Source organism: Corapipo altera, unplaced genomic scaffold (genome assembly GCF_003945725.1).
Source record: "Corapipo altera isolate COAL_440 unplaced genomic scaffold, ASM394572v1 169, whole genome shotgun sequence".
Lineage (NCBI taxonomy): Eukaryota > Metazoa > Chordata > Aves > Passeriformes > Pipridae > Corapipo > Corapipo altera.
In genome coordinates, this window is record NW_020884946.1 from 2,222,938 (window position 1) to 2,247,584 (window position 24,647).

The 24,647-nt window shown below is 51.8% G+C and overlaps 2 protein-coding genes and 1 long non-coding RNA gene across 3 annotated transcripts in view; 2 read left to right on the forward strand and 1 right to left on the reverse strand.

The window, feature by feature from the left end:
- Positions 1-1,482: 1,482 nt before the first annotated feature.
- LOC113956230 (maestro heat-like repeat-containing protein family member 1) lies at positions 1,483-6,856 on the forward strand. The gene is made up of 14 exons (XM_027662526.1): positions 1,483-1,752; positions 1,962-2,026; positions 2,141-2,659; positions 2,820-2,968; positions 3,232-3,379; positions 3,557-3,744; positions 3,833-3,970; positions 4,145-4,568; positions 5,052-5,231; positions 5,348-5,503; positions 5,661-5,792; positions 5,892-5,994; positions 6,169-6,225; positions 6,526-6,856. The coding sequence occupies exons 1-14, from the start codon at positions 1,626-1,628 to the stop codon at positions 6,702-6,704; spliced, it is 2,565 nt and encodes an 854-aa protein (XP_027518327.1). The 5' UTR covers positions 1,483-1,625; the 3' UTR covers positions 6,705-6,856.
- Positions 4,586-18,531, forward strand: LOC113956202 (ATPase inhibitor, mitochondrial-like; the record flags this gene model as incomplete). The annotated part of the gene is given in 4 exon segments (XM_027662469.1): positions 4,586-4,840; positions 4,842-4,928; positions 11,939-11,941; positions 18,521-18,531. Coding segments are annotated over 2 exon segments (306 nt in total), but the record flags the coding sequence as incomplete, so codon positions are not given.
- A 347-nt stretch (positions 18,532-18,878) lies between these two features.
- The window catches only part of LOC113956220, a 6,308-nt gene continuing 539 nt past the window's right edge, over positions 18,879-24,647 (reverse strand). Inside the window, exons 2-3 of the long non-coding RNA XR_003530781.1 lie at positions 19,795-19,881; positions 18,879-19,147 (exon numbers count right to left, since the gene is read on the reverse strand). This is a non-coding gene — a long non-coding RNA (uncharacterized LOC113956220). The remainder of the gene's footprint in view (positions 19,148-19,794; positions 19,882-24,647) is intronic.

A 24,647-nucleotide genomic window follows, 5' to 3' on the forward strand; every position in this document is an offset into this window, starting at 1 on the left:
GCTGAGGTGCTGGTGAACTGTGAGGATTCTCTGTGAAGATGGAATCACAGAATCATTAAGGTTGGAAAAGCCCTCTAAGACCATCGAGTCCAACCTGTACCAGCACTGCCACGTCCACCACTGACCCATGTCCCCAAGTGCAAAATCCACACAGCTTTTAAATCCCTGCAGGGGTGGTGAATCCACCACTGCCCTGGGCACCTGTGCCAGGGTTGAAAAATCCTTTCCATGAAAAATTTTCCCTAATAGCCAACCTAAACGTCCCCTGGTGTAACTTGAGGCTGTTTCCTCTCCTTGTGCCCCTTGTTCCCCGGAAGCAGAGCTCAACACCCCGGTTCCCCCCTGCAGTCAGGGAGTTGCAGAGCCAGAAGGTGCTGAGAGGTGTATGTGGGGTGAGGGTGTTACTGTTCCTTCTGAAATGCATTTTAGCCTCAGCTTTGATCATTCTGAGTAGTTTTATTTTTCTCAGGTTTGAATATTCATATTATTATGCCTTAATAGAAAACCATTTGCAAACCAATCAATGCCCAGATCTTTTGCCTCTGTTCATGTTTTGAAGTTGACTCTCAGTGGATCACATGAAGGCAAATGAGCTGCAGGTTTGAGATGGGAAGCAAACTTCCAAATACTTGACATTCTCAGGTCCTCCAATTCAGTGACATTGGGAAGTTTGCAACTTCTTTCAGCTCCTTGTGTTGAGGAATGGGAAGTCTGGCTTTCCTGAATTTAGGAGGATTAAATGTCACATTTTTCTGGGCCTTGCCAGCCAAGCTGGTTTTGTGCTGCAGGTCATGACTTCCATGAAGAAATTGTACCAGGAAGGAGCCACAGCTTCTGCCTTGGCACAGATGCCAAGCCTTGCCCCCAATGGCTGCAGCTACTTTTGGGAATGGATTCCTTCCAAGCTGGGGCAGGTTGGCCAGGCTGGGGGAGGCCCCAGGGCACATGGCAGTGTGTCACAGAGCCCTTTGTGACACGGTGGCCATCGCCCCGGGGATGGGACGGTGTCCTTTGTGACCCGTGGTGATAAAGGTGTTGGCGGCAACGCGGCCACGCCACCGTGCTCGGAGCGGGCGACTGGGCAGGACGGGACAGAGCGGTGCTGTGAGGAGCCTCCTCGCAGCCAACTCCTTTCTCGTCAACCAGGAGCGTTTTCGAGAGTTCTTTTTGGATCATCTTCCCTCGAGGCCACAGCACAGGAGTTGAGGACCCGGAGCATTTCTGAGGTGACCCCACTCCCTGTGGGAGTGGCCCTCGAGGCCAGGCCACGGGCCTTGGTGACCCGGAGCTTTTCCGAGGAGTCACCAGTGGCTGTGGCAGTGGCCCTTGAGGCCATTTGTTGGGAGTTTGCCACCAGGGGCTTTTCCAAGCCATCAGCAGCCCCTGTGGCAGTGGCCCTTAAGGCCATTTGTTGAGCCTTTGCCACCAGGGGCTTTTGCTATTCATCCCCAGTCCCTGTGGCAGTGGCCCTAGAGGCCATTTTTTGAGACTTTGCCACCAGGGGCTTTTCCAAGCCATCCCCAGTCCCTGTGGCAGGAGCCCCGCAGGCCATTGTGTCACACTTGGCCGCCAGGGGTTTTTCCCAGGTTTCTCTCCCGCAGGTGCCCTCAAGACCAGACTGTGCCATGGCGGGGGGATGCTTCGGCCTGTGCCGGCTGCTCCGGGGGAAGAGGAAGAACAGGAGAGGCCCTGGAGCTGGCCCAGCACAGGAACCGGAGGAGGAGGTGCAGCACTTCCAGCCACTGCAGCAGGGTGAGTGCTGGAGCTGGGTCCCTTCCCGTTCCCTCTGGACATGCCCAGGGAAAGGGAGGGGAAAAGGGGTCCAAGGCTGATCCCCCCGGCATCCGTGCTCCATTCCCTGGGCATCCCAGGGCTGGCCCTGCCTGTGGAGTGCAGGGCTGGCTGTGTTCTCTGGCCTCTCCCATGGCCCCTCAGCTCTGACTGCGCTCGCTCTTTGCCAGATCCAGGCCGGGACCGCCCAGAAGAGCAGGACCGCGCCCGTGGCCGCTTGCGCAGGGCAGTTCAGGTACCTGCAGCCATCCCCCCCTGGGCTGGGCCTGCTGTCCCTGCTCCGCCTGGCACCGCTGTCAGAGCACTCCATGCCACTTCCCTCTCTTCCCTGCCCTTTCTTCTCCTGCAGAGGTTGCTGAAATTCATGGGTGTTCGGCGCAGAAGAGCCACGACCGCACCGCCCAAGCTCACGGCACAGCCTGACACCAGCGCAGCCGAGCTCGAGGCGGAGCCTGATGGCAGCACTGCACCGAGTGACTGTGCAGCATATCATGACATGGCACCCATGGATGGCACAGCAACCTCGGATGTGGCAACAGCTGATGGCACAGACACCACCAACATGGCAGCCATTGATTGCACAGCCAACTGTGACATGGCAACTCTTAATGGCACTGACACTTCTGACATGGCACCGACTGACAGTAGAGAAATCTGTGACATGGCACTGATGGATGGCACAGCCACCTGTGACACTGCACCGACTGACACCGAGACAAGATCTGACACGGCACCAACTGATATCAGGGCGAAGGCCGACACCACAAGTGAGGGCATCACAAACACTGACTGCACGCCCATGCACAGTGTGACTGATGTTCCCAGTCTGGGTGTTTTGGAGGAGAAAACCATCTCCAATCCAAATGAAGTAAGCAGCCTATGGCCAGGGCTTGAGCTGCCCAGGGGTCTTGTAGCCCTCTGAGCCTTTGAGGCCAGCACAGTGTGGTGGGAAGAGAAGCCCTTCCCACGGCAAGCTGGGCAACCTGCTGGCTCTGGCAGCTCTCCAACTGTCCCCCACTCCCCTCCAGGTGCCAGCCATTGTCAGATCCATCCACCAGTGGCTCATGTGCCAGGAGTCTCCAGAGGTCAGGCCGCCCATTGCCATCTGCAGGCTGGCCCACGCACACCCTGGGCACGTGGTGACAACTCTCCTGCACTGTGCCCCAGCGTGTGACAGGTACAGGGCCCAGCTGCTTTGCTGCCTCAGGGCTCACCAGCCTTTACAACCCAGCACCCCATCCAGCCTGTCCCTCCTGCTCTGACAGACAGATGGACAGTTTCAGCACCCTCTGGCCCCTCCGCTTCCCAGCCCTGGCATGGCAGTCCCTGATCCTGCTGCCGTGCTCCCCCCTGGCTCCTCAATGCACCGTGGCTCTGTCACCTGGGCCCCCACAGCTCCCAAGGCCCAGACCCCCCTGACCCAGAGTTCTGGCTCCACAGAGCTGCTGCAATCCTGTGGAGGACCATCGCCTCCTCGGCCACCACAGCGCACAAGGTGCTGCCAACGCTGCTCGGGGTGATGGAGGACTGGCCACTGCACAGCGTGTCCACCTCCAACGGGGACCACGTGGACGTCTTTGCCCTGGCTGTGAGTTTCTCCAGCGACTCTCCATCCTCCCCCACCTCTGCATCTCCCTCAGGCCTTGGGCTGCAAATGGGGCTGAGGGGCAGGTTCAGGGGCAGCAGGCCGGCTGCTCCCCCTGGCTCTCCCTGGCCTCTCCCTCCCTCTGGGCACTGATGGTGTTTCCATGTGGCTTTCTTGCAGGCAACCCTGGCCCTGTGGCTGATGGTCCAGGAGCCCCAGTGCCAAGATGCACTCTTGGTTTATGCCCCTCTTCTCCTCCTGGCTCTGCTCTGCCAAGCTTCTATGAGCACAGAGCAGATGCCAGAGGAGGTCAGCACCTTCTGGAGGGGATGCCAGGAGCAACACGGCCTTCCCACCCACCCCAACAGGTGCTCCATGCCCGTCCCCTCTCCCTGCCGTGCCCTGGGGACTGGGGCCAGGGCTCCCAGCCTGACGTGGCCTTTGCTCTGCACACAGCTTTGTGGTCCAGACCATCCGGGTCCTGCTCTGCCGGCTGCAGCGGGACCAGGTGCTGGTGTCAGTGGAGCGCAAGCGTGGCTGGGACGCGCTCCTCTCTGCTGACACCCACCACTACGCGGTGGGGCTGCTGGCCAGGTGAGACAGCCTTGTCCCTGCTGCCCCCGGCATCTCTGCCCTGGGCACGGGGCAGCCCACACAGCCCCCCTGGGCGTGGGACAGAGGGCCTTGGCCCCAACGGACGGCCCAGCCAGTGCTGGCAGAGCTTTGCCCACCCGACTCAGGCTGAGGGTTCTCTTTTTGCCCTGACAGGGAGATGCGCCGCGTGTTGGGCCCCTCCTATGGCCTGCTGGCAAGGCACCTGCTGGGGCTGCTCAGCAGGGAGGGGCCCCGCTGGGAGCTGCCTGCCCTGGCCTTCCTTGTCGAGGTGAGCCCGATGGCCAGCGCTGCCTGGCCCCGCTGCCTCCCCCTCTCTGCCCTCTGGCAGCCGCAGCTGCCCGGGACGGTGCCTGCGCCCTGTGCTGCTGCCTGGGCCCAGCCCTGGACGGCTCCGCGCTCCTGCCGCCCGCACACCCCGGCACTGCTCTCTGCCTTCCAGGTCCTCGACTGTCTGGATGTGAGCACCTGTCACCACAGTGTCCTGCAGATGCTGGCAAGGCACCTGCAGAGCCAGTGCCCAGAGAGGCGGCGCCTGGCTCTGCGAGGGCTCCTGGTGCTCAGTGGGGATTCCTCAATGGTGAGAAGGGGGCAGGGGCTGAAGCCACATGGGCAGCCTGGGGCTGGGGAGGGCAGTGGCTTGGCCTTGGCTGGGCTTCAGGAGCTGTGGCAGCTGCTCCCAGCTCTCCTGCCTCCCTCTTCACCTGCGATGCCAGCGGCACATTCGGGAAGAAGCCAGTAGCCGAGGAGGAGTGGTACTTCAGAGAGAAGGAGCAGGAGCAGCTCTCTGACTTACGGAAACACCACGAGGAAGAGACCCATCACCACCAGAAAGAGACTGAGCAGCTGCAAAAAAGAAATTGAGCCCCATAAGCATAAGATCAAGCAGCTTAAAGATGACTAAGCTGGTGCTGTTGTTGAATGTGGGGACAGGCCCACTGTCCCTGTGGGACAGGCCTTTGGCCTCTGGGCCCCAGAGCAGCAGTGTGGGCTTGCACTGCCAGAGTGGGGTTGGTGGGACAGCTGTTCAGGGCTTCCCAGCACAGCCTTCTGTTCCACACAGGCCAAAGGCATCTGCAGCCTGTCTGAGCACCTCCTGGAGCTGCTGCGGGATGGAGATGGAGAACTGGTCGCCATGACCCTCTCCACGTTCCTGAATGTGCTCCAGGATGAGGAAGACAGGGAGGGACTCAGCTCCACTGCCCCGAGGCTGGCTGAGGCGCTCCGGCCAGTCTTTGACAACGTAAGGCTCTGTGGCCCCAGCCATAGGCACTGGGTGCTACCAGAAAACTTGGTGGATTTTCAGGCCTGGGCCTGGAGCAGGCAGTGCTGAGGTCTTTGTCTCTTCTTGGGCCCCAGGACAACAGCCACGTGCAGCTGCTCTCCATTCGCCTCTTCCGAGAGGTGATGGACTTGCTGGCGGAAGAGGGAACAGAGCCCTGGGAGATGCAGGTGCGCCAGAGCCTGGTCCCACTGTTCTTCCGCTGGCACGACGAGAACCAGCGCGTGGCAGAGGTGAGCACTGCTGGGCTCTGGTGTCCCCGTGGCAGGGGCTGGGCTGCCTCCTGCCCTGGGGCCTCAAGGGCTCCAGCCTCCTGCTGGCCTTGGAGCAGGGACACAGGGGCTGTGCCCTGGGCTGCGGTGCCATGTCCCGCTCTCTGCTGCTCTGCAGGCCGCTCGGGAAGCGCTGCTCTGGGCTGCAAGCTTCCTCAAGAGGAAGGACCTGGAGCAGCTGCTGAAGATAGGGCAGCCCTTCAGGTTCCGTGACTACCTGGTAAGGATGAGTGCAAAGGCCCAGCCCCAGGCTGGAGAAGCCCCCAGCCCCTGATGCCCAGTGTGCGGGGCTGGCCCTGTGCACTGCTGCCCACTGCTGCAACCACAGACACCCCCCTACTCTCTGCAGATGGAAAAGGATGTGAGCCGAAGGGGCGAGCACCTGCACCAGGCCCTGCCCTACCTGCAGAGCCCACAGGAGCCCCTGCGAGAGGCGGCCGTCAGGTTCATGGGTGAGCCCCAAGGCCGCGGTCCCTCCCCGCCCTGCTGCAGCTCGGCCCCAGCCCCAGCTGCTGCAGCGGCAGCAGGATGCAGCCCAGGGATGTGCTGGGGAGCCCTCTGCCAGCCCAGCCCCGGGGCCTCCCGATGCGGAGCCCCTGGGGCCCTGACAGCCTCTCTGTTCCCAGGGGTGGCCGGCTGGCACATGAGGGAGCGGCAGCAAGACCTGTGGCCCATCCTCAAGGGTGAGTGAGGGCAGCGGGGCCTCCCTGGGGGCTGCCGGGGACCAGCACACACCCTGGGCAGGGAGCTGTAATCCCTGCCCTGCCTGCACAGGGCTCTGCTCCCTGCACACCGTGGCCAGAGCACACACACATGGCATGGGCAGGGTGCCCATTGGTGCCCAACACCTTCCTGCTCATCCTCTTGGCCCCTGCTCCCTCCTGGCCGTGCCAAGAGCTGTCCGGCATGGCCCTGGCAGGAGGGGCTCCTGGGGTCCCTGCACAGCCGCGCTCTGACCCCGGCTCCCTTCCTCTCTCTTCCAGGCCTTACAGCCATGAGCGAGGACGACTGCCCCTCCGTCTCCAACATCAGAGCTGCACTCGTGGCCACTTACAGCCGTGCCATGAGAACTCCACCTGCTCCGCTGAGAGAACTGATGTCCTGGCAACAGCCCCGCAACAGCCCAGGGACCACTTCTCAGCGGGGCTGCAGCTCCAGCTGATGCTGGGCCCAACTGAGCCAGCCCACAAGGCCAGGCAGCTCCTGGCCTCTGCAGCCCCATGGACGGCTCCCTCCCTTCCATTCCCTTCTCCTGACCCCACTTCATCCCTCTCCTTGCCCTCACAATAATAAACATTCGTTTTCTCCCCCTTATCTGTGTCTTGGTGCAACTGAAAGGGCACAAACCCTCAGCCCTGCAGCTCACGGGCCCGCTCCTGCCTCTCTTTTGCCCCTTGAGCCGTGGGCACACACACCCTGGGACACGGGCACTTCAGGCTGCAAAGGGGCACTGAAGGGCCACTTGCACAACACTGTGCACTTCCAAGATCTTGCTTAAGGGTGTGCTGGTGTTCCTCAAGAAAGCTATAGAGTTGGGTCATCCCTGGGGAGGCAAAGGACTTGCTTCTCCGGGAAACTGCTTCCCAAGGAGTTCTCAGGGAAGGGAGGCACAAATGTCTCCCTCTGGCTCTCTGTGGTCCTTTCACTCCTTGTGTCCCATTGCACTTTGGAGAGGGGCAGGGCAAGGGGCACTCATCAGCCTGTGGGGCAAAGCCACGCTGGGGCAGCTCTCGAGACTGCAAGCACAGCTGGCACTGCGTGTGCCCTGAGAACAGAGCTCCTCTGCCAGCCTCTGACCCCCTGACTTCCAGTGCAAATTTAAGAGACATGCTGCAATCAGGGATCAGGGTGCCTACAGGGGTGGCTGTGGAACATCTTGCAGCACAAGGATCCTTCTCTGAGGAACATCCAAGCACATCCCAGCCTGTTGCCTGCTGTGCTTTGCCTCGCTGGGTTTTGCAGTGATGCTCTCACGCTGCCCCTTCTCCTGCCACTTCCCAGAGTTTCCCTTTCATTTTCACTTCCAGATCCTGCTTCCCAGCACCCAGGAGCCCCACTGGCTCATTTCAGCCAAGGCTGCAGGAGGGACATGCTGCAGCCTTTCCCTCTGCCCAGGAGTGCTCCCATTCCCGCCAACAGCAGACAGCCCACAGCATGGAATCATGGAATCATTAACACTGGGAAAGGCCTTGGATCCCATCAAGTCCAACCATTCCCCCAGCACTGCCAAGCTCACCACTCAACTCTAGCCTCATACACCACATCCACATGTTTCTTGAACTCTTCCAGGGATGATGAGTCCACCACTTCCCAGACAGAATCACCACTAGACCAGGTTGCTCCAAGCCCGTCCAACCTGGCCTGGAACACTTCCAGGGATGGGGCAGCCACAGCTTCTCTGGGCAACCTGTGCCAATGTCTCACCATAAATATGTTACACTGCTGCTTCCCCTTTGTTTTATCCCATGGCAGCAGCATCTCCCAGCCTGCAGAGCCCTCAGTTTTATCTCCCCCCCCAGGTAAATGCTCCTAAACCAGGAGCATTTAGGATGCTCCTGAATGGAGTCACTTCAAGCTCCCCTGTGATGATCGACCCAGACCAGGCCTCTCATTGCAGCAGCACATTCCCCCCACTCCCAGCTGGCACAGGTTTTTGGCAGGATTCTTGTCTGCCTCCCATGCCCTTCTGGCAGCTCTTAACCAGTGTGCTGCCCTCCCAGATCTCCTGGCAGGGAGCACACAAAACAGACCCCAAATCCACATGGAGCTGACTCAATCCCTTTGATACAGCCGGCTGGACAGGCTGAAGCCCTCTCTCCAGCACGGCTGCACATCCCAGCTCCAATATCCCTCCTGCAGCTGCTGCTGCACAAGGCAAGGGAGAGCAGAACACCAGCGGGACACACAGGTTTCCTTCAGGCGATCCAGAGTAATCCTGGAATCATTAAGGTTGTAAAAGCTCTCCAAGATCATGGAATCCAGCTGTTCCCCCAGCACTGCCAAGGCCACCACTGACTCATGTCCCCAAGTGCAACATCCACGTGGTTTTTAAATCCCTCCAGGGATGGGGACTCCAGCACTGCCTTGGGCAGCCTGTGCAAGGGCTGGACCACCCTTTCCATGAAGAGTTTTCCCTAATATCCAACCAAACATCCCCTGGTGTACCTTGAGGCTGTTTCCTAGCATCCTGTCCTGTGTTCCCTGAGAGCAGAACCTGACTTCCCCTGGCTCCACCCTCCATTCAGGGAGTTGCAGAGCCAGAAGGTCCCCCCCTGAGCCTCCTTTTCTCCAGGCTGAGTCCCCCCAGCTCCCTCTGCAACTCTTCATCAGACATGTGCTCCAGGCCCTTCCCCACCTCCATTGCCCCTCTCTGGAAACCCTTCAGCTCCTCAATGTCCTTCCTGAATTGAGGGACCCAAAACTGAACTTAGAATTTGAGGTGCCAAGTACAGGGAGAATCAGCAAGTTTGGCTTTGGGCATCTTGACTTTGGAGCTTAAAACTTTGGCACTCACAGGTGGAAGAGGGAAAATGTGCCTCTTTTCATTCGCTGTCTGAACTAAGTGTGAAGGTTTATCGAGTTCAATTCTCTTGCAGTACTCTCCAAGTCAACGCCAAGTCTAGGCACAGGCTGGCTCAGTAGCTGCTGGGCTCCTCTGCATGTTTCCCAGCAGAGTTGTGCAATGGATCTGATGTTTCTCAGCAACAGTGGTGGGGAATCTCTTCCTTTCTCAGGGCAAAATAGGCCTTACTAACACATCAGCCAAGATTTTATTGTAAAACCATGGAAGAGGGAGTCACGTGACCAGGGCTGTATGAATGACATTCCAGCCTGTAAATCCTCAGGCTGCAGACTCCCCACCCTGGTTTACAAGCTTTCCTACACCACGATCCCGATGTCGGCTCGTGCTGGAAAACAGTAAAGCTGAGGCCACAGTCAGTTTACTACACCAGGTCCTGGTATGCAAATCATGTCCTTTCCAAAGGGTTTTTACAGCAAGCTTGGTCTTGCCAGGTGCCACACACTCCCAGTTCCCATGAATTTCAGAGGAAGCTCTTGGCAGCGCGCGGGACTTGGCTCATGCCATATGAAGGAATGTCTCAGCATCTGTGGCACTTGGATTAGCAGGTTCTGCTCTGCCAAGCAGAGCCAAAGCTGACTCCTCACATCTTTGATTAGACCAGCCTTAATCTAATTAACATTGCCTAATAAAAAAAATTCTATCTGTAGTCATTGACCTTCAAGAAATTCTGATTTCTACACTGCAATGTAGAAGCTATGTGTTCTTTGCAGAGCAAGGATTCGGGTGCAATTCCAGTTCCTCAGGACTTCTGTGTGTTTCTCATTATTATATGCTGTACGCGGTGTCTTTAGGACATTGATTATCTTAGGAAGAAAGCATTCCACAAAAAGAAGGGTTCTAATTGCTCGTATGTTTGTTTTCTTTCATTTAAAGAATCAGACTCCTGCAGAGACCAAAGGTACGTCTTAAAAGCACAGGTTTTGTGTGTGAGACCCAGATAAGTGATGATTTTTTTGTAATTAGCCCTATTACTGCAATTTCTATATGGATTTCTAAAGTCACCCACTGTGTTATTTCCTGCTGGTGTTTCACAGAAGTTGCATGACATGAAAAAAATCAGCATTTTACCAACAGTGATGCAGGGCTGCCTTTCCATGGGCATTTCTCTCTGCCAAAGGGCAAATCTGGAAGTGAAAATGTGGAGATGGGATGGGAAAAAAGCAGTGTCTCAGCATCACAGGATCAGTTTGAAAAGCCTGCTTTTAATGATGCTTGTAAGGAGCCACAGGGGACAGGAATTTTAAATCTCTGATCCCTCCATCACGTCCTTTTGGACAGTGTTGGATGCACAGTCACCACAGATGGGTTCCAAATGCTTGGGATGGTCTTGCTGCAGAAAAACTAGCAAACTCCAACAAAAAAAAATAAAATAAAATAGGCTCCTAAGGCAGTTATTTGAACACTTGGCAGCTTTTTATCAATCAGTATTTATCCAACACAGAAATGCAGCCAGCTCAGCTGTACTGACACATGTCTGAACTCGCTTTTTGTGGATCATGGACACAGTTGTGCCTCCCCCGAGCTGGCTGGAAGGTCTGTGCATTAATCTCTCTCTCCAGCATTAACGTTCTCCTCCTGCCAAGAGGGCCAGGAGCAAGGCTGCAGGAGACATGAGACCTTTCCATCAGCCCTTTCCTGCAGTGCTGTTTTCATCACGGTGATTTTTCCCCGTTCCTTCCTTAAGAGGGGCCCTGGAGACAGATGTGAGAGAGGGAACAGCAGTTATCTGGCTTGGGGACACCTTCTGATCTAGATTCACATCCAGGCTCTGCCAGAGCCCCATGTGCCCTCCCATAAACCATTTGATCATTCAGTGCTTCACTTTACTCTCTGCCAACATGCTAAAGCACTTCATTTTCCTTGATTTTTTCAGTTTCTCCTCAGAGTTGGCACATTTAAGGGAGCAAACATGGTTGCACTTCTCTGTTTGGCACCACACCCAGCACAGTGATCCCCTGTCCTGTTTAATGCCTTTAAATTATACCTAATCATATTCATTAAAAGCTATTAAAGCCTCCTGAACGTTCTAGATATGTTTTATTTTGATCAGGTGTTTCTGGATCACCAGGTATGTTGTTGCTGAAAGGGAGGGGGGGGGAAGAATGATCTGAAATAAATAAGCATCACTATGTGCAAATCAAATTGTGACACAAAAACCATTCCAGATCTTAAAGAACAATTAACCCAGGCTGAAATCAACCCAGAAGGAAGCTTGAATTTCCAAAATTTGCTGCCTTGAGCTGTCTTTCTACACACACTAATGTAGCCCTGATGAGTTGCTGTGGGCTTCGGAAGGACCAGGCTGTCTGGAGATGGTTTTCGTGATCTGTGCTGCTCTGCAGCATAAGGAGGTTTGTTTTCATGGTGGTTGTGCTTGCTCTTTGCATTTCCCTATCCTGCTGTTCCCTGGCTCCGAGGTCCAGCTTGGTACCTGCCAGCTCCCAGGGGAGCCCTCCTTCCTCCTGGGCTCCCTCACCTCATCTCCCAGGAGTGGGGGTGGTGGGAGGGCTGGGTGCTGTGTGGGGAAATCCCTCCTCCACCAGTTTCGTGCCTCCAGGGCACTGGAGGGGGGGTGGCTGCAAAGGACCTGCTCTGATTTTTGCAGTGTGGGTGTAAGAAAACCCACAGCAAGGTTGGGTGAAGGAGAGAGGAAAGACCCCAGTCATCTTCCCTTCCCTGGAGGTGTTCAAGGCCAGGCTGGAAGGGGCTTGGAGTAACCTGGTCTAGTGGAAAGTGTCCCTGCCCGTGGCAGGGGTTCAAAATGGGGTGATCTTTAAGACCCTTTCCATCCCAAGCCATTCTCTGATTCTGAGACTGTATGATCTTCAGGGTGAAGGGGGCAGCTGCTCAAGGTGCCAGCAGGTATCAACAGCTGAGTAAAATGAATAAAGCAAGAGCACATAGAAGCTGCTGGAAAGGCTCCTGCTTCCTTGACTGAATCAAATCCTTGGAGAAGCCCACTAATGAATGCACATCGAATCAAAGGATCCTTCCACTCGAGCGCTACCGACTGGTTTATGACAGGCAGCAGGTGAAAACAAGGAGCTTCTCCTGTCTGCTGTGAGCAAAGAGTTCTCAAGCTGAGCTGTTGGAGTGAACCCATGAAGGGGTTGAGCTGCTTGTCAGAGGATGAGGCTGCCCCCAAAAGCAGGAGCAGTGGCCTATGGCAGTGGGAGCGGAGTGTTTTGTTCATGCTGAGCACAGACACAGAGATGGGTATTGTTCACCAGCACCCCATGAGACGAAACATCCACAGGCCACATAAAGAGAAAAAGCTGGATGTGAGAAAAAGGGAAGCAGCACGGCCCTCAGAGAAAGTCACAAGGCAGAGGGATGTTTTTCCTAAGCACAGTGTTTGGTTTGGATGGGATAAACGAGCTTGAGCAGACCACAAAAACGAGGAAAAACTACTTGGCAAAAGTCTTGCTCACCAGCATTTGCCATGATGTGACCAATAAAGGGGGAGGGATAATGTGCTTGCAATATCTGCATTTGCTTTGTTTAACTGACAGAGGCTCCACAGAAAAAATGTCCCAATCCCTGGCTTTCCACAGGCAGTACATGCAGTAGGTTCTTCCTTTTTTTTTTTTTTAATGCAAAAAAGATGTGGCGAAAGCAAGGTAAAGTAGATAGAAAAGATGAATAAAAATAGAAATCACTTCTTGATTTCAACTGTCATTTATGATTTGGCCGCTGAGAAAAACAGATACTCTTCCTATCTTATCAGCAGCCCTGAAACCTGCCACATTTTTGCTGGCTTTGGCCTCTTTCCTTGGGTATTGCTTTTCCAGCATCCAAAACAGTTACAAAAGTTACAACAGTTGGAAAATGTGGATTCTTGGCTGGCTTTGCTAAGCCTTCAGAAAGGAGAGAGTGGAAGCATATGGAATTGATGGAGAATAAAAAAAAAAACCTTACAAGACTAGTAGCAATCACAGAATTCTAGAATTATTTGGTTTGGAAGGGATCTTAAAGACCATTTCATTCCATCCCCCTCCTATGGGCAGGGACACCTTCCACTAGACCAGGTTGCTCCAAGCCCTGTCCAACCTGGCCTTGGACACTTCCAGGGATCCAGGGGCAGCCACAGCTTCTCTGGGTAACCTGTGCCAGGGCCTCCCCACCCTCACAGCCAGGAATTCCTTCCCAATATCCCATCTATCCCTGCCCTCTGGCAGTGGGAAGCCATTCCCCCTTGTCCTGTCTCTCCAGGCCCTTGTCCCAAGTCCCTCTCCAGCTCTCTTGGAGCCTCTTTAGGTACTGGAAAGGGCTCTAAGGTCTCCCGGGAGCCTTCTCGTCTCCAGGCTCAAAAATCTCAATTCTCACAGCCTTTCCTCACAGCAGAGGTGCTCCAGCCCTCTCATCACCTTTGTGGCCTCCTCTGGACTCACTCCAACAGCTCCATGTCCTTCCTGTGCTGGGGACTCCAGAGCTGGGGGCAGCAGTGCGGGTGAGGCCTCACCAGAGCAGAGTGAAGGGGCACTCTTGGAGCACGAGGGGAAGTTGTGCCTCTCATTTTAAGCCATGTTGAGGTCATAGAAGAGGCAGCAGGAAGGAGAGACACTTGTGCTTGGTGACTCTTACTGGGGTCTCTCTCAGATACGAGGCAGTGAAAGGTCCAGTACTGGCACCTTGACACTCGTTATGGGCCCAAGACTTCACGGATGTGGAAACCACGATGACAAAGCCTGTCCACTGCCATCCTGCCTCCCACCAGAAATGTTCTCTTTATTTTCTTAAGGACCTGAACAGGAAATTATGGACAAATAGAACCTCTGCTTGGAGTTTTCTCTGCCCAGAGAGTCTAACTGCAGCATATCCACTTTGTCTGACTGTGCTTTACCTCCCCAGCACACAACCTGCAATCCTGGCCGCCCACTCAGGCCAGGAGGGGTTAGAATACAGCACATGGTTCTGATTTTTCTCTCCCTCCTCCGTCTCCCATCGGGAACTGCTGACTTAAAATGACTGTAAAAAGAAGACAGGAGATGGGACATCACTGCCTGAATACAGATGTTCACATCGTTAAACCTGTCATTACTCTGCTGCTCAGTGAGCCGATGGCAGTGCTGACACCAGCTTTGGATGTGTGAAACTGTTACCAGAACCTCCTTCATGAAATACAAATCCTGTGCAATAACCAGGTGATAGAGTCCCACAGCACAAACAAACCCTCAGATCAGGGCGTGGAATCAGATGCAGTGAGAGTGACACCAAAAGTTTGCCTCTCCCTCACCCACCCAGAATGCCATATCTGTTCTGAGCCAATCTGGGAGGGCAGTTGCCTGTTTTCCAGTGCAAGCACCTGTTTGGGGATCAGGGAAAGGATCATTAAAGACAACACTGGCTTGCAGATCCACCCATTCCAGCCTGCTGCACATGTACACGACTGTAAGCTTCTAACTCAGATAGTTCACCTGGGGTGAGAGGGCTACTGTGACCTGGGGCTTAAATAACCACCCAGCCTTTCTCTGGAAGCCTTTGGAATACTCTGGAAAGGGGTATGATTCAACTTTCTGAAAATACTCTGACAGGTTTTGGTTACTGCATTTATGCCAGCCCAGGCACAGATACACAGGTCAGAAGCAGGAGGAATCCAGTCCCCTGTGCAGCCACATTGTCCCCAGCAGTGGCACCCAGGCAGGAGGTGATGGAAATATTTATATGTCGCCATGCATTATATAAATGGAAACTTTTGGGACTGTACATTGATGTAAGTGAATGCAAATTGATGAGAGACAAAAGGTTTGTTTCATGGCTAGATGGTTGTCTGCCTCTGCAAAGAGACAGGGGGGAAATTTCTTCAAGTGGCCTTTTTAATAATCCAAGTCCTTGGAAGTTTTCTACCACAGTAAGGTTTTCTACTAGAGTCAGATTTTCTACCACAGGGAGATTTTCCACACCAGATGCTTGTTCTTTTTTTCTTCTTTTTGATCCCCCTGTAGCATATGAACACAGATGGTCTTGTTTCAGCCCATAAGATCTCGGGAAATGTGAAAGCTAAATAATTTAACTGGAAAGAGCTGTCTCTCCGAGGCCCTTCTCCTGACTTTCCTTGCCAGGCTCTTTACTACTTGCTAAAATAGAACTTCCACTATAAATAGGAAGGAGATCTCCTGCCTGCCCCACTGGCCTGGCTGTAGGAACAGTTGGCTTTCAGTCCCTCTTGAAACTACAGTTCAATCCATCTTCCTGCAGTGACACCAAACAGGAGACCTTCTAATGGTGCGTCGGAGGAGAAGTGAATAAATCTGGTGCTGGAGGCAGAACAAAATATCTGGAATATTCAGCAAAGAGAAACCCAGAGTGTCCCGAGACCCACAGAAATTGGGGTCTATTGATGAAAGTGCTTCCACACAATGAATAAAATGTGGTGTATTTATAGCTGGAATGTGGTCCTGGCTGTCACCTGACCGTCCGACAGCCCCAGACAGATGACAGCACGGTGACTTTGGCTGCCGTGGCTGCCTTCCACAACCCTCTGCACAGGGACATAGCACAGCCACAGGCAGCGAAGATCCCATTTTACCTACTAAAACACAAGTCACGAGGACATTCCCTCAGGAATCAGATGATCCGAGGTCACTCACCTACTATCAGGTGACATCCTACAAAGACGTAACGTCTGTCCCTCTGCAGATACGTGCAGGCTTAAAGGTCTTCTCAGTCAGACACTATTTCAGTCAGGCATTTAAGAAATTATCTGACTTTATGTGAATATTTGCAGTGCTGCTCATGCTGGGAGCTAAGTATGTCCCTCAGTACTTCCATCAAGGATGTGATGACGAGCACTGCTACTATGCTTTCCTAGAACAGCGTGTACAACAAGGACTAGGGAATATATTTTATATCTCTTATGATTCATCGTGTGGAACAGTCACCTCAGGTTTGAGCCAGAAATACATCCAGTGGATTGGGATCAATTGACAATAATAAACGTTTGGGAAGGGGAAAGGCTGAACCCCAGAGAGGTGGGGAATTTTTAACCCTGCTGAAATCAATGGCAATACTCATGGTGGTGTCAGTAAGGCCAGGATTTCACACACGATCACACTGACAGTGACCTCAGAGTCACTTTTAGTGCCAAGTGTTCCCAAGGTCCTGCAATTCCAGCACTGCTTTTGGGTGTTATTATGAGACAAAACATTTGAGTGTAACCCTCCAGGCCTCGTGACTCTGGCCCTGAGGGCATTAAAGTTTCTTTTTTCTTCATCTGACCCTGCTCTCTAGATCCTCAGCTGTGAACTCTAGCACAGACCCACACCCCTACAAAACCCTTCTCTCCTGGGACCTGTGTCCTGCAACGATCTCCCAAGTGAATTTTAATTTGTTCCTTTTTAATCTCTACGTGCAGAAGTTTTCCACAACTTATAACCACCTCTTGTTCTTGGCTTTTTCAGTCACTCACCAGATGGGGAGTTCTGTGTAGGATAAAGGGTTTTTTTTTTCCTTTGTGGTGAAAAATGCTCTGTGCTACACATCTTTTCAGATGCCCAACAGCAAGGTGGGTGGGAGAGACAGTGACCTCTTACTCTTTGCTTCAGCATTTACTAAAAGGAACCAGCTTCCCATTTTCCCAAAGTTCTGTGATGGTCTCCTCCAGAGGGACTTTCTGCTTTGCCTCTTGGCTTAGTGGTTGGCACAGTAAGAATAGAGAGTCCTTGTTTTCAGCTTTGATCCTGTCAATTCCACAGTCAACACTGACCAGAATGTTACACAACACCCCTCTCTTTGTCCTTACAAAACTATCTGTGTCAACTTCATTTACTGTTCTTGGATCTACGAAACTAATTTGTGCCTTGTGTGTCCACACTCTCAGTATCTCCTCTGAAAGAAAAACAACAACAACAGCAACAACAAACGTGGGAAGAAATAAGCTTACTCTCAGATTATATTTTTATGGCTTTGGCTAAATGAAGGACTTGGAGAACGTGGAGCTTCAAGGAATTTTTCAAAGAATTTCTGCATCTTGTTACAACTGGTTGAAAACACCAGAAGTACCTTTTCTACACTATTTTCATCCATCTATTCTCTATCCCTAGCAAGGAAAATAAATCAATGATAGCAGCCCCTCTAACACTGGGAACTGCCCCAATCTCAGAGCCAAGAGACACGTGACAAAACTCACTTAGAAGAGTAATTTGTAAAGAAGGGACATATTTTAGAAATGAGATGTTATCATTTAAGGGACAGTGTGTACACAGAGCAGCTGTTGGCATCTTGGAGATGGGCTACATCAATGTTCTGTGAGGAGAAGTACCTGAGTTTCAAGGACTTTAAGTATCTGAAGGAGGGTGTCAGAGGATGGACCAAGATCTGCTCAGGGTGCCCAGCAATAGGACAAGAGGAACGGGCACAAACTGGTGCCCAGAAGTTCCACCTGAACCTGAGGAAGAACTTTTTTCCTGTGAAGTGACTGAGCAGTGAACAGATTATCCAGAGAGAATGTGGAATCTCCCTCACAGGAGATATTCCAGAACTGTCTGGACACAATCCCGTGCCATGTGCTCCAGGATGGCCCTGCTGGAGTAGGGAGGTGGGACCAGATGACCCACTGTGGTCCCTTCCAACCTGAACCATTCTGTGATTCTGTCACTCTCCCTGGTGCAGGACACACATCTCAAACGGCAAACACATTTATGGGAGAGGTATTTTAACCACCTCTCTGAGCCTACCTTGCAGCTAACTTTTCTTTAACACTCCCCAGAAGAATGCTGAAGGGGTCTTGGCTAAAAGATTGAGAGCAGTCCCTCCATTTGATGCTGTTACATCTTTCACATCTTTGCCCCCTTGATTCCAGAGGGACGTGTGCAGGGTTGGGATTTTTGGGAGCAATAATTAGTCTCCCATATCTCCCCGACAATAACATTTTCTAGACTCACCATCAAACACTCTTCCCTTATCCCATCAACTTTGTCATATTCAACAGCTTACCCCACTTTCATTCACTCCTGCAAGGACAAAATCCATACCCATGGAGATGCAGAGGGAGATAAGAGGAGCCTGGAGGAGATGTGGGGGCTGAGCCCACACCAGCAGAATGGCTCCAGTTCAGTCTTTCTTTTTGCCAGCACCACCAGCAACCTGCCTGTGCCTGGCTTTCTGTGAGTCTCACCCACACAAAGGTGAACACTTCAAACCAGGACTTCGCCAGATCAAAGCCTGAAAGGGTAAATATTTCTGTCAGGGATCATTACTTTGCTTTCTTCCTTTGTTTGCCCCGGAAAAGGGGGGGGGGGGGGAAGGAAGAAGGTAGAAGAAGTCTGTACAATTTAACAATGCTGCATTGAGAGAGACAATATCTGAAATCACAGAAATGACCCTCTCCTTGCTTCCTAATTCTTGTCTTTTAGAGAGAGGGGGACATTCTTCTGCTTCTTGCAGCAGGGGTGAAGGAATGTGGATCTGTGGGTTTGGAATAACATTTTAGATCTAGTGAAAGGCACTTTGACCTTGGCATAAGAACTGTGCCAATAGTGCTGGTGTTCAAGGAAAAGAAAAACATCAAAAACCAGACAAGCCTCCCATGTCTGACAATAGGGAAAACACTCACAAATAGGATTTTTAAGACAGTTGAACAATATCTCTTCTAAAAAAGCCACAGAGTTAATGTTCCCTGTGCAGAAAATATCAATATTTTAGCAGAGTCCAATTACTAATACTCTCTGTGTTTCCAAATATATTTGGGTGCCTGTAAAACTGAAAAAACAAAACAAAGAAAACACCAAAACAAACCAAAACCAAACAAAAGACCAAAGAAGAAGTGTTTGATAAATATTTCCTGCCTGTATTTGGGACAAAGTTAAATGTCATTTCCAGAGTGCCATTTCCATGTTATATAATGATGATGAAACGCTTCCTATCCAAGCAACTTAAAAAAGAACATCAAAAGCACAACTAACATTTTAAAAACAGCAGGTCTAGAGGATGGTGTGTCATGATTTTAAGAGCTGGTTTTTCAGACGACTGTTCTCACACAAGGTGGGAATGTGAGAGTTTATAAACAGCCCAGGAGACCATTTCTAAGGAGAAAAACAGCTTTGTGTCAATATTTGAAGAGCCTGACTAAGGGAAGTCCAGGTAATTTCAGTCTGGCGAGTCCAACATCACTCCTGACCTGGATATAAGGAAGTGGTTTGCACCAGTCAACAAGGAGATGGAGAGTGGGGATGTAATGGAACAGCAATCAGCAGTTTTTGTGGGAAATGGTTCCTGTCAAAGAACAAACTTCATCTTGTTCTTTAATAAAATCACGAGTACAGCTGATAGCAGGAATGGTGTTGACTCAGTGCTGTACAGTACAAAAAAAATACATACAAAATCAATACGAGTGCATAACAAATGTTTTAAAAATAGCTATTGGAAAAATCTTAAAATGGCTTTGTAATAAAGGATTCATCAATGAATAAAGGCTGTTTCTAATGGACTCTTGCAAGCACTTGCACTTGTGCTACTCACTGTGCTGCAAGAAAATACAAGATGATCACATCATTTGTAAACTGTGAGAGTTTCAAAACTGTTAAGTAGTTTCATTACTTAAAATTGCACTGATGGGAGTAGCTTGTCTTGTAAACAAAGACTGATGGGATGAGGGTGATCACGAGAACTTGGTAACATGAGTTTAGAATCACAGAATTATTATATATTATTATATCTGCTTTCCTGGTACCTTTTCCTCTTGGACAAAGGGAGGTCCTTGGGAGCTTGTCATGGTGCCTCTAAACACTTTCCCAGGAAGTTCCCAAATGTATTAACTCTGCAGAAAGGAAATACGGAGATAGATATATATATATATATCCATATGTGTGTGTATGTATCTATATATACATATATATATAAAATATATATATATATATGGAAGTCTTCTGTGAAGGTCTCATGATAGAAGGATCACAGTATCCACCACCCTTAGGCATATAATAGAATATCCTGAGTTGGAAGGGGCCCACAAGGATCTGTATGGAAATTCACAGCATTACATAAATAACATTTCAAAATAAAGGTAACTTAGCTTTAGAGCTTCCACATTTATTCCACTGTAAGGAAATGCTTGTCCTCTGATGGTAAATGAAGTTTATATTTTTGGTCTTATTTTTCATTTCTTGTAACTCTGTGGTGATGGAACTTGGGTCCTGTGTCATGCCAGAAACTTTCAAGCTGCTCCACATCTGTGAGCTCAGAACTGCTAACAGAAAAAAGGGAGAAATACTCCATTTTTGAGCTCAAATGAAAGAGGCTCACAAATTCCTTCATGGAAGGGTAACTAAATGGTCTTTAAGGTCCCTTCCAGCTCAAACCATTCTGTGATTCCATAATCTGAAAGAATATATAAAATAAGTAAAGAAAATTTGAAGTACCCCTTCTTCATTTGGACAATCTTCCCTGGACATCAGACAAGGAGCAAAAGGAGGGAGAATTTGAGTAGGATGACATGAAGGGTGAAACACTTGTTGAAGGAGAGAAGATGGTGAAATCCCACTGGCTTTGATGGAAACAGGGACAAGAAGTGAGAATCCTACAATCTGTGTCTACAAAGCAATCTACAAGAAAGCTAACGTTCCCTTTTTCTTCCCCACTGTGGAGAAAAATCTGGGACAAGGCTTCAGAGTGAAATTACCCTGTGCAGTTCATTAGAAATGCAAAAGATAAGTCAAACAAACAGATCCTATCCCTTTTGGTAGAGCAATGGGACCAAACACCCCAGCACAGCCTCCTCCTCCCCTGGCTTCTTGTTTGTTCCTTGTTTATCTCCTCTCTTTCTTCTCTCTTTCTCCATTTGAAAAGACAGAACAAACATGCAGAAAGCTCCTGTGGCTGAATTAACAACGTTCTTGGAGCTTTAAGGATTGAAGAGTGCTGCTGATGCATCCAAGGATCCATGTGCAGCCTTTCAGCAGGATTTTAATGACTCAGGGAAACACCACTCCAGCAGCAGCAAACACTTCTAAAAGCTTCACCTTCCCTTCCAGCCTGAACTCAGTCTGGCCTCTCTCTGGGTTTTAACACACTCCATTAACAGGATTCCCCAGCTGAAAGCAGACATAGGAGGTAGGCCACAAGCCTATTTTTGGACATCCGACCCCGTGCAATGCACAGAAGTTCCCTTGTCAGTGCAGACTGTAGGATGGAGACAGGCAGAATGTGTAGGAGAAGGGGGAATCAGGGAACACATGCTCTGTACTCTGGGTTTTTTCCTCCCACAACAGACACTGGGGCTGTGAGGGGGGTTTGCTGTAAATCCAGAAGGAGAATGACACACACAGACATTTAGGGATGTGGCACACAAATGTATCTGATACTCACACACACACAACCCTTTTAGGTGGGGTGAAAAACCCCACCATCCCCCACAGGCCTGCACAGGCAGTTGGGTGCTTTGAGTAATTCACAGGCAGAGGTGACATCCAATCATCCCCCTTCCCCTGCCCTTGCCTTAGGAAAAAGTGTGTGTGTGTGAGTGTGAAGGTGGAGTTGGAGGTGCAATCATCACACAGCCACAACCCCCTGTCAGGCTGTTGGTCACAACAACCCCCTGGAGTGCTACAGCCTTGAGGTAGACTGGCTGGAAAGCTGTCCAGTGGGAAAGGACCTGGGGGTGCTGGTTGACAGGCAGCTGAATATGAGCCCAGGTGTGCCCAGGTGGGCAAGAAAGGCCAATGGCATCCTGGCTTGGATCAGCAATAGTGTGGCCAGCAGGACCAGGGCAGTCATTGTCCCCCTGCTCTCAGCACTGGTGAGGCCACATCTCAAATCCTAGTTTTTTTGGGCCCCTCATGACAGGGAATCCATTTTGGTGCTGGAGCATGTCCAGGGAAAGGAACGGAGCTGGGGAAGGGTCTGGAGGACAGGTCTGATGAAGAGCAGCTGAGGGAGCTGGGGGGGCTCAGCCTGGAGAAAAGGAGGCTCAGGGGGGGAACTTCTCACTCTCTGCAACAGGAGGGTGGGGCCAGGTGGGGGTTGGGATCTTATCTCATTCAACTAGTGACAGGACAAGAGGAAACAGCCTCAAGCTGCACCAGGGAAGGTTTAGGTTGGACATCAGGAAGAATTTCTTCATGGAAAGGGTTGTTAAGCACTGGCATGGGCTGCCCCAGGAGGTGGTGGAGTCCCCATCCCTGGAGGTGTTCAAGGAATGACGTGGCGCTCAGTGCTCTGGTCTGGTTGACAAGGTGGGGATCAGTCACATGTTGGGCTCGATGACCTTGGAGGTCTTTTCCAAACGAAATGATTCTGTGATTCTGTAGGGTGTACGTGGCTGGTGGTCACAGCCCCACTGGCTGTGATGTGTGTGTGAGTAATGCAGCAGGGACGTCGTACACAGCGGTGTAACGGAGGTGCAGGTATCAGCTCCCTCGCCCGTCCAGGTGTCACTGAGATTGGAGTATCACTCTTCCCTCTCACCACCTCCTTCCTCCTGGGCATGTTGCAAAAAGGGGAGGGTGTCTCACAAACAGGTGACCCCACCCCAGTAAGCCAGGGTGTGTTTTTTCTGCGAGTCTCTTTCCCACACCAGGAGAAAGGATGCTGGGGGGAAACTGGCACCGTGGAGGTGATCAATCACTGCCCCTCACTCGGCTGTAAGGTGTTTGTTGGGCCTGGGAGTTGCCCCACACAGGTGTAAAACCTGGGCACCCTCCCTCAATCTTTTTCCTTCTACGGGGTGCCAGGTCTTTTATCACACAGGTGTGCATTTCAACACTCCCTCCTGTTGATTACGAGGTGTGTATTGGAGGTGGATATTACTTTCTCTCTCACACAAACAAGTACAGGTGAACCCCAACTCCTCTGATTTATGGGACATAGCTAGTACTTGGAGGAGTGGCATTTCTCTCGTACAAGGGTGACTTCAGGTTGTTGACACCATTTTAGTGTGCAGAGTGTGTATTTGGGGTATGCCAGTCTCACTCATCCCTCAACTGAGAAATGCTTGGCTGAAGGGAAAAGGGGTGTCACACCAATGAGGAGAGTTCAAACCTGACCACCTCTCCCCACCAACCTGTCCAGGTGTTGAGCTGGGGAAGGACATTTCACCCACAGTGTCACCTTGTGCGTGATTGTCCCTCCCTACAATATGTGGGGTTTCCTTAGTGTGAGGGGTAGGAGTGCACATAGGAGGGATCCCTGTTGAACTCTGGCAGTCACAGGGTGTGACACCCCCACCAAGCAGCAGGATGAGTGCTGGGGGTGTCTCACACACAGACAACAATCTCCCACAGAGCTGCATGATTTGTGCTCTCTCACACACAAGGGTGCAAGATGTGGAGCATCTGTCACCCATATGGGGACACAGTTCATGTCTTGGGGTTGTTGGCTGCACTCAGAGGGTTGCTTCAGGAGCCATAAACACACCATGTTGTGGTTTGTGTTTTAGGGGTGCCCATCACACTCACACTGGGCTGCAGGGGGTGTTTCAAGGGGCCTTGTCCATCTGTGAGGCCACAGGTTGTGCTTTAGGGTGTCTCACACACTCTGGGCCTCGGGCTGTGCTTCGGGGTGTCAGGGTGTGTCACCCACACAGAGGGCTACAGGCTGTGCTGGTGGCCATCATCATGTCCATGAGGCAGCAGGGTGGGATTTAGGGGTCTTGCCCACACAGGTTGCAGTTCAAGGTGCCTGTCATTCATGAAGCCGCAGGCTGTGTTTGAGGTCTGTCTGTCTCACACACACCTCTACACAACTGAGAAATGCCTGGCTGAAGGAAAAGGGGTGTCACACCAACAAGGAGAGGTCAAACCTGACCACCTCTCCCTGCCAAGCTGTCGGGGTGTTAAGCTGGGGTCTCACACAAGACCTATGTCTTGTGTGAGGGTGTATCACACATACAGGGCCACAGGCTGTGCCTGTGGGTGTCACACACACACAGTGTTACAGCAATATAAGAAGGTTATTAAGCTCTTAGAGAGTGTCCAAAGGAGGGAAATGAAGATGGTGAAGAGCCTTGAGGAGAAGCCATGAGAGGAACGAACAGTTCAGGGTACTTGGTCTGTTCAGCCTCGAGGAGACTAAGGAGAGACTTCACTGAAGTTACAACTTCCTTGCGAGGGGAAGAAGAGGGGCAGGTTCTGATCTCTTTGTGGGGACCAGGGAATGGCCTGAAGTTGTCAGGGGAGGTTTAGGTTGGATCTTAGAAACTAAGGTTCTTCCTCCAGAGGGTTGTTGGGCACTGAACAGGCTTCCCAGGGCAGTGGTCACAGCCCCAAGGCTGCCAGAGCTCAAGGAGTGTTTGGAGGATACTCTGGGCCACATGGTTTGATTGTCGGGGATGGTCTTGCGCTGGGCCAGGAGCTGGGCTCTGTGATCCCTGTGGGTCCCTTCCAACTCCGCATATTCTGTGATTCTGTCCGTGTCACACACACACACACATGCTGACAGCGTCCGTGTCTGAGCACGTCTCTCACACACACACGCAGAGCTTTCACCCGCTCCCTCCGAGCGCGTCTCGCACACTCGGTGTCACTGGCTGTGTCTGAGCGCCACACACACACACGCTCGGTGTCACACGCAGACAGGGGGGTCACAAGG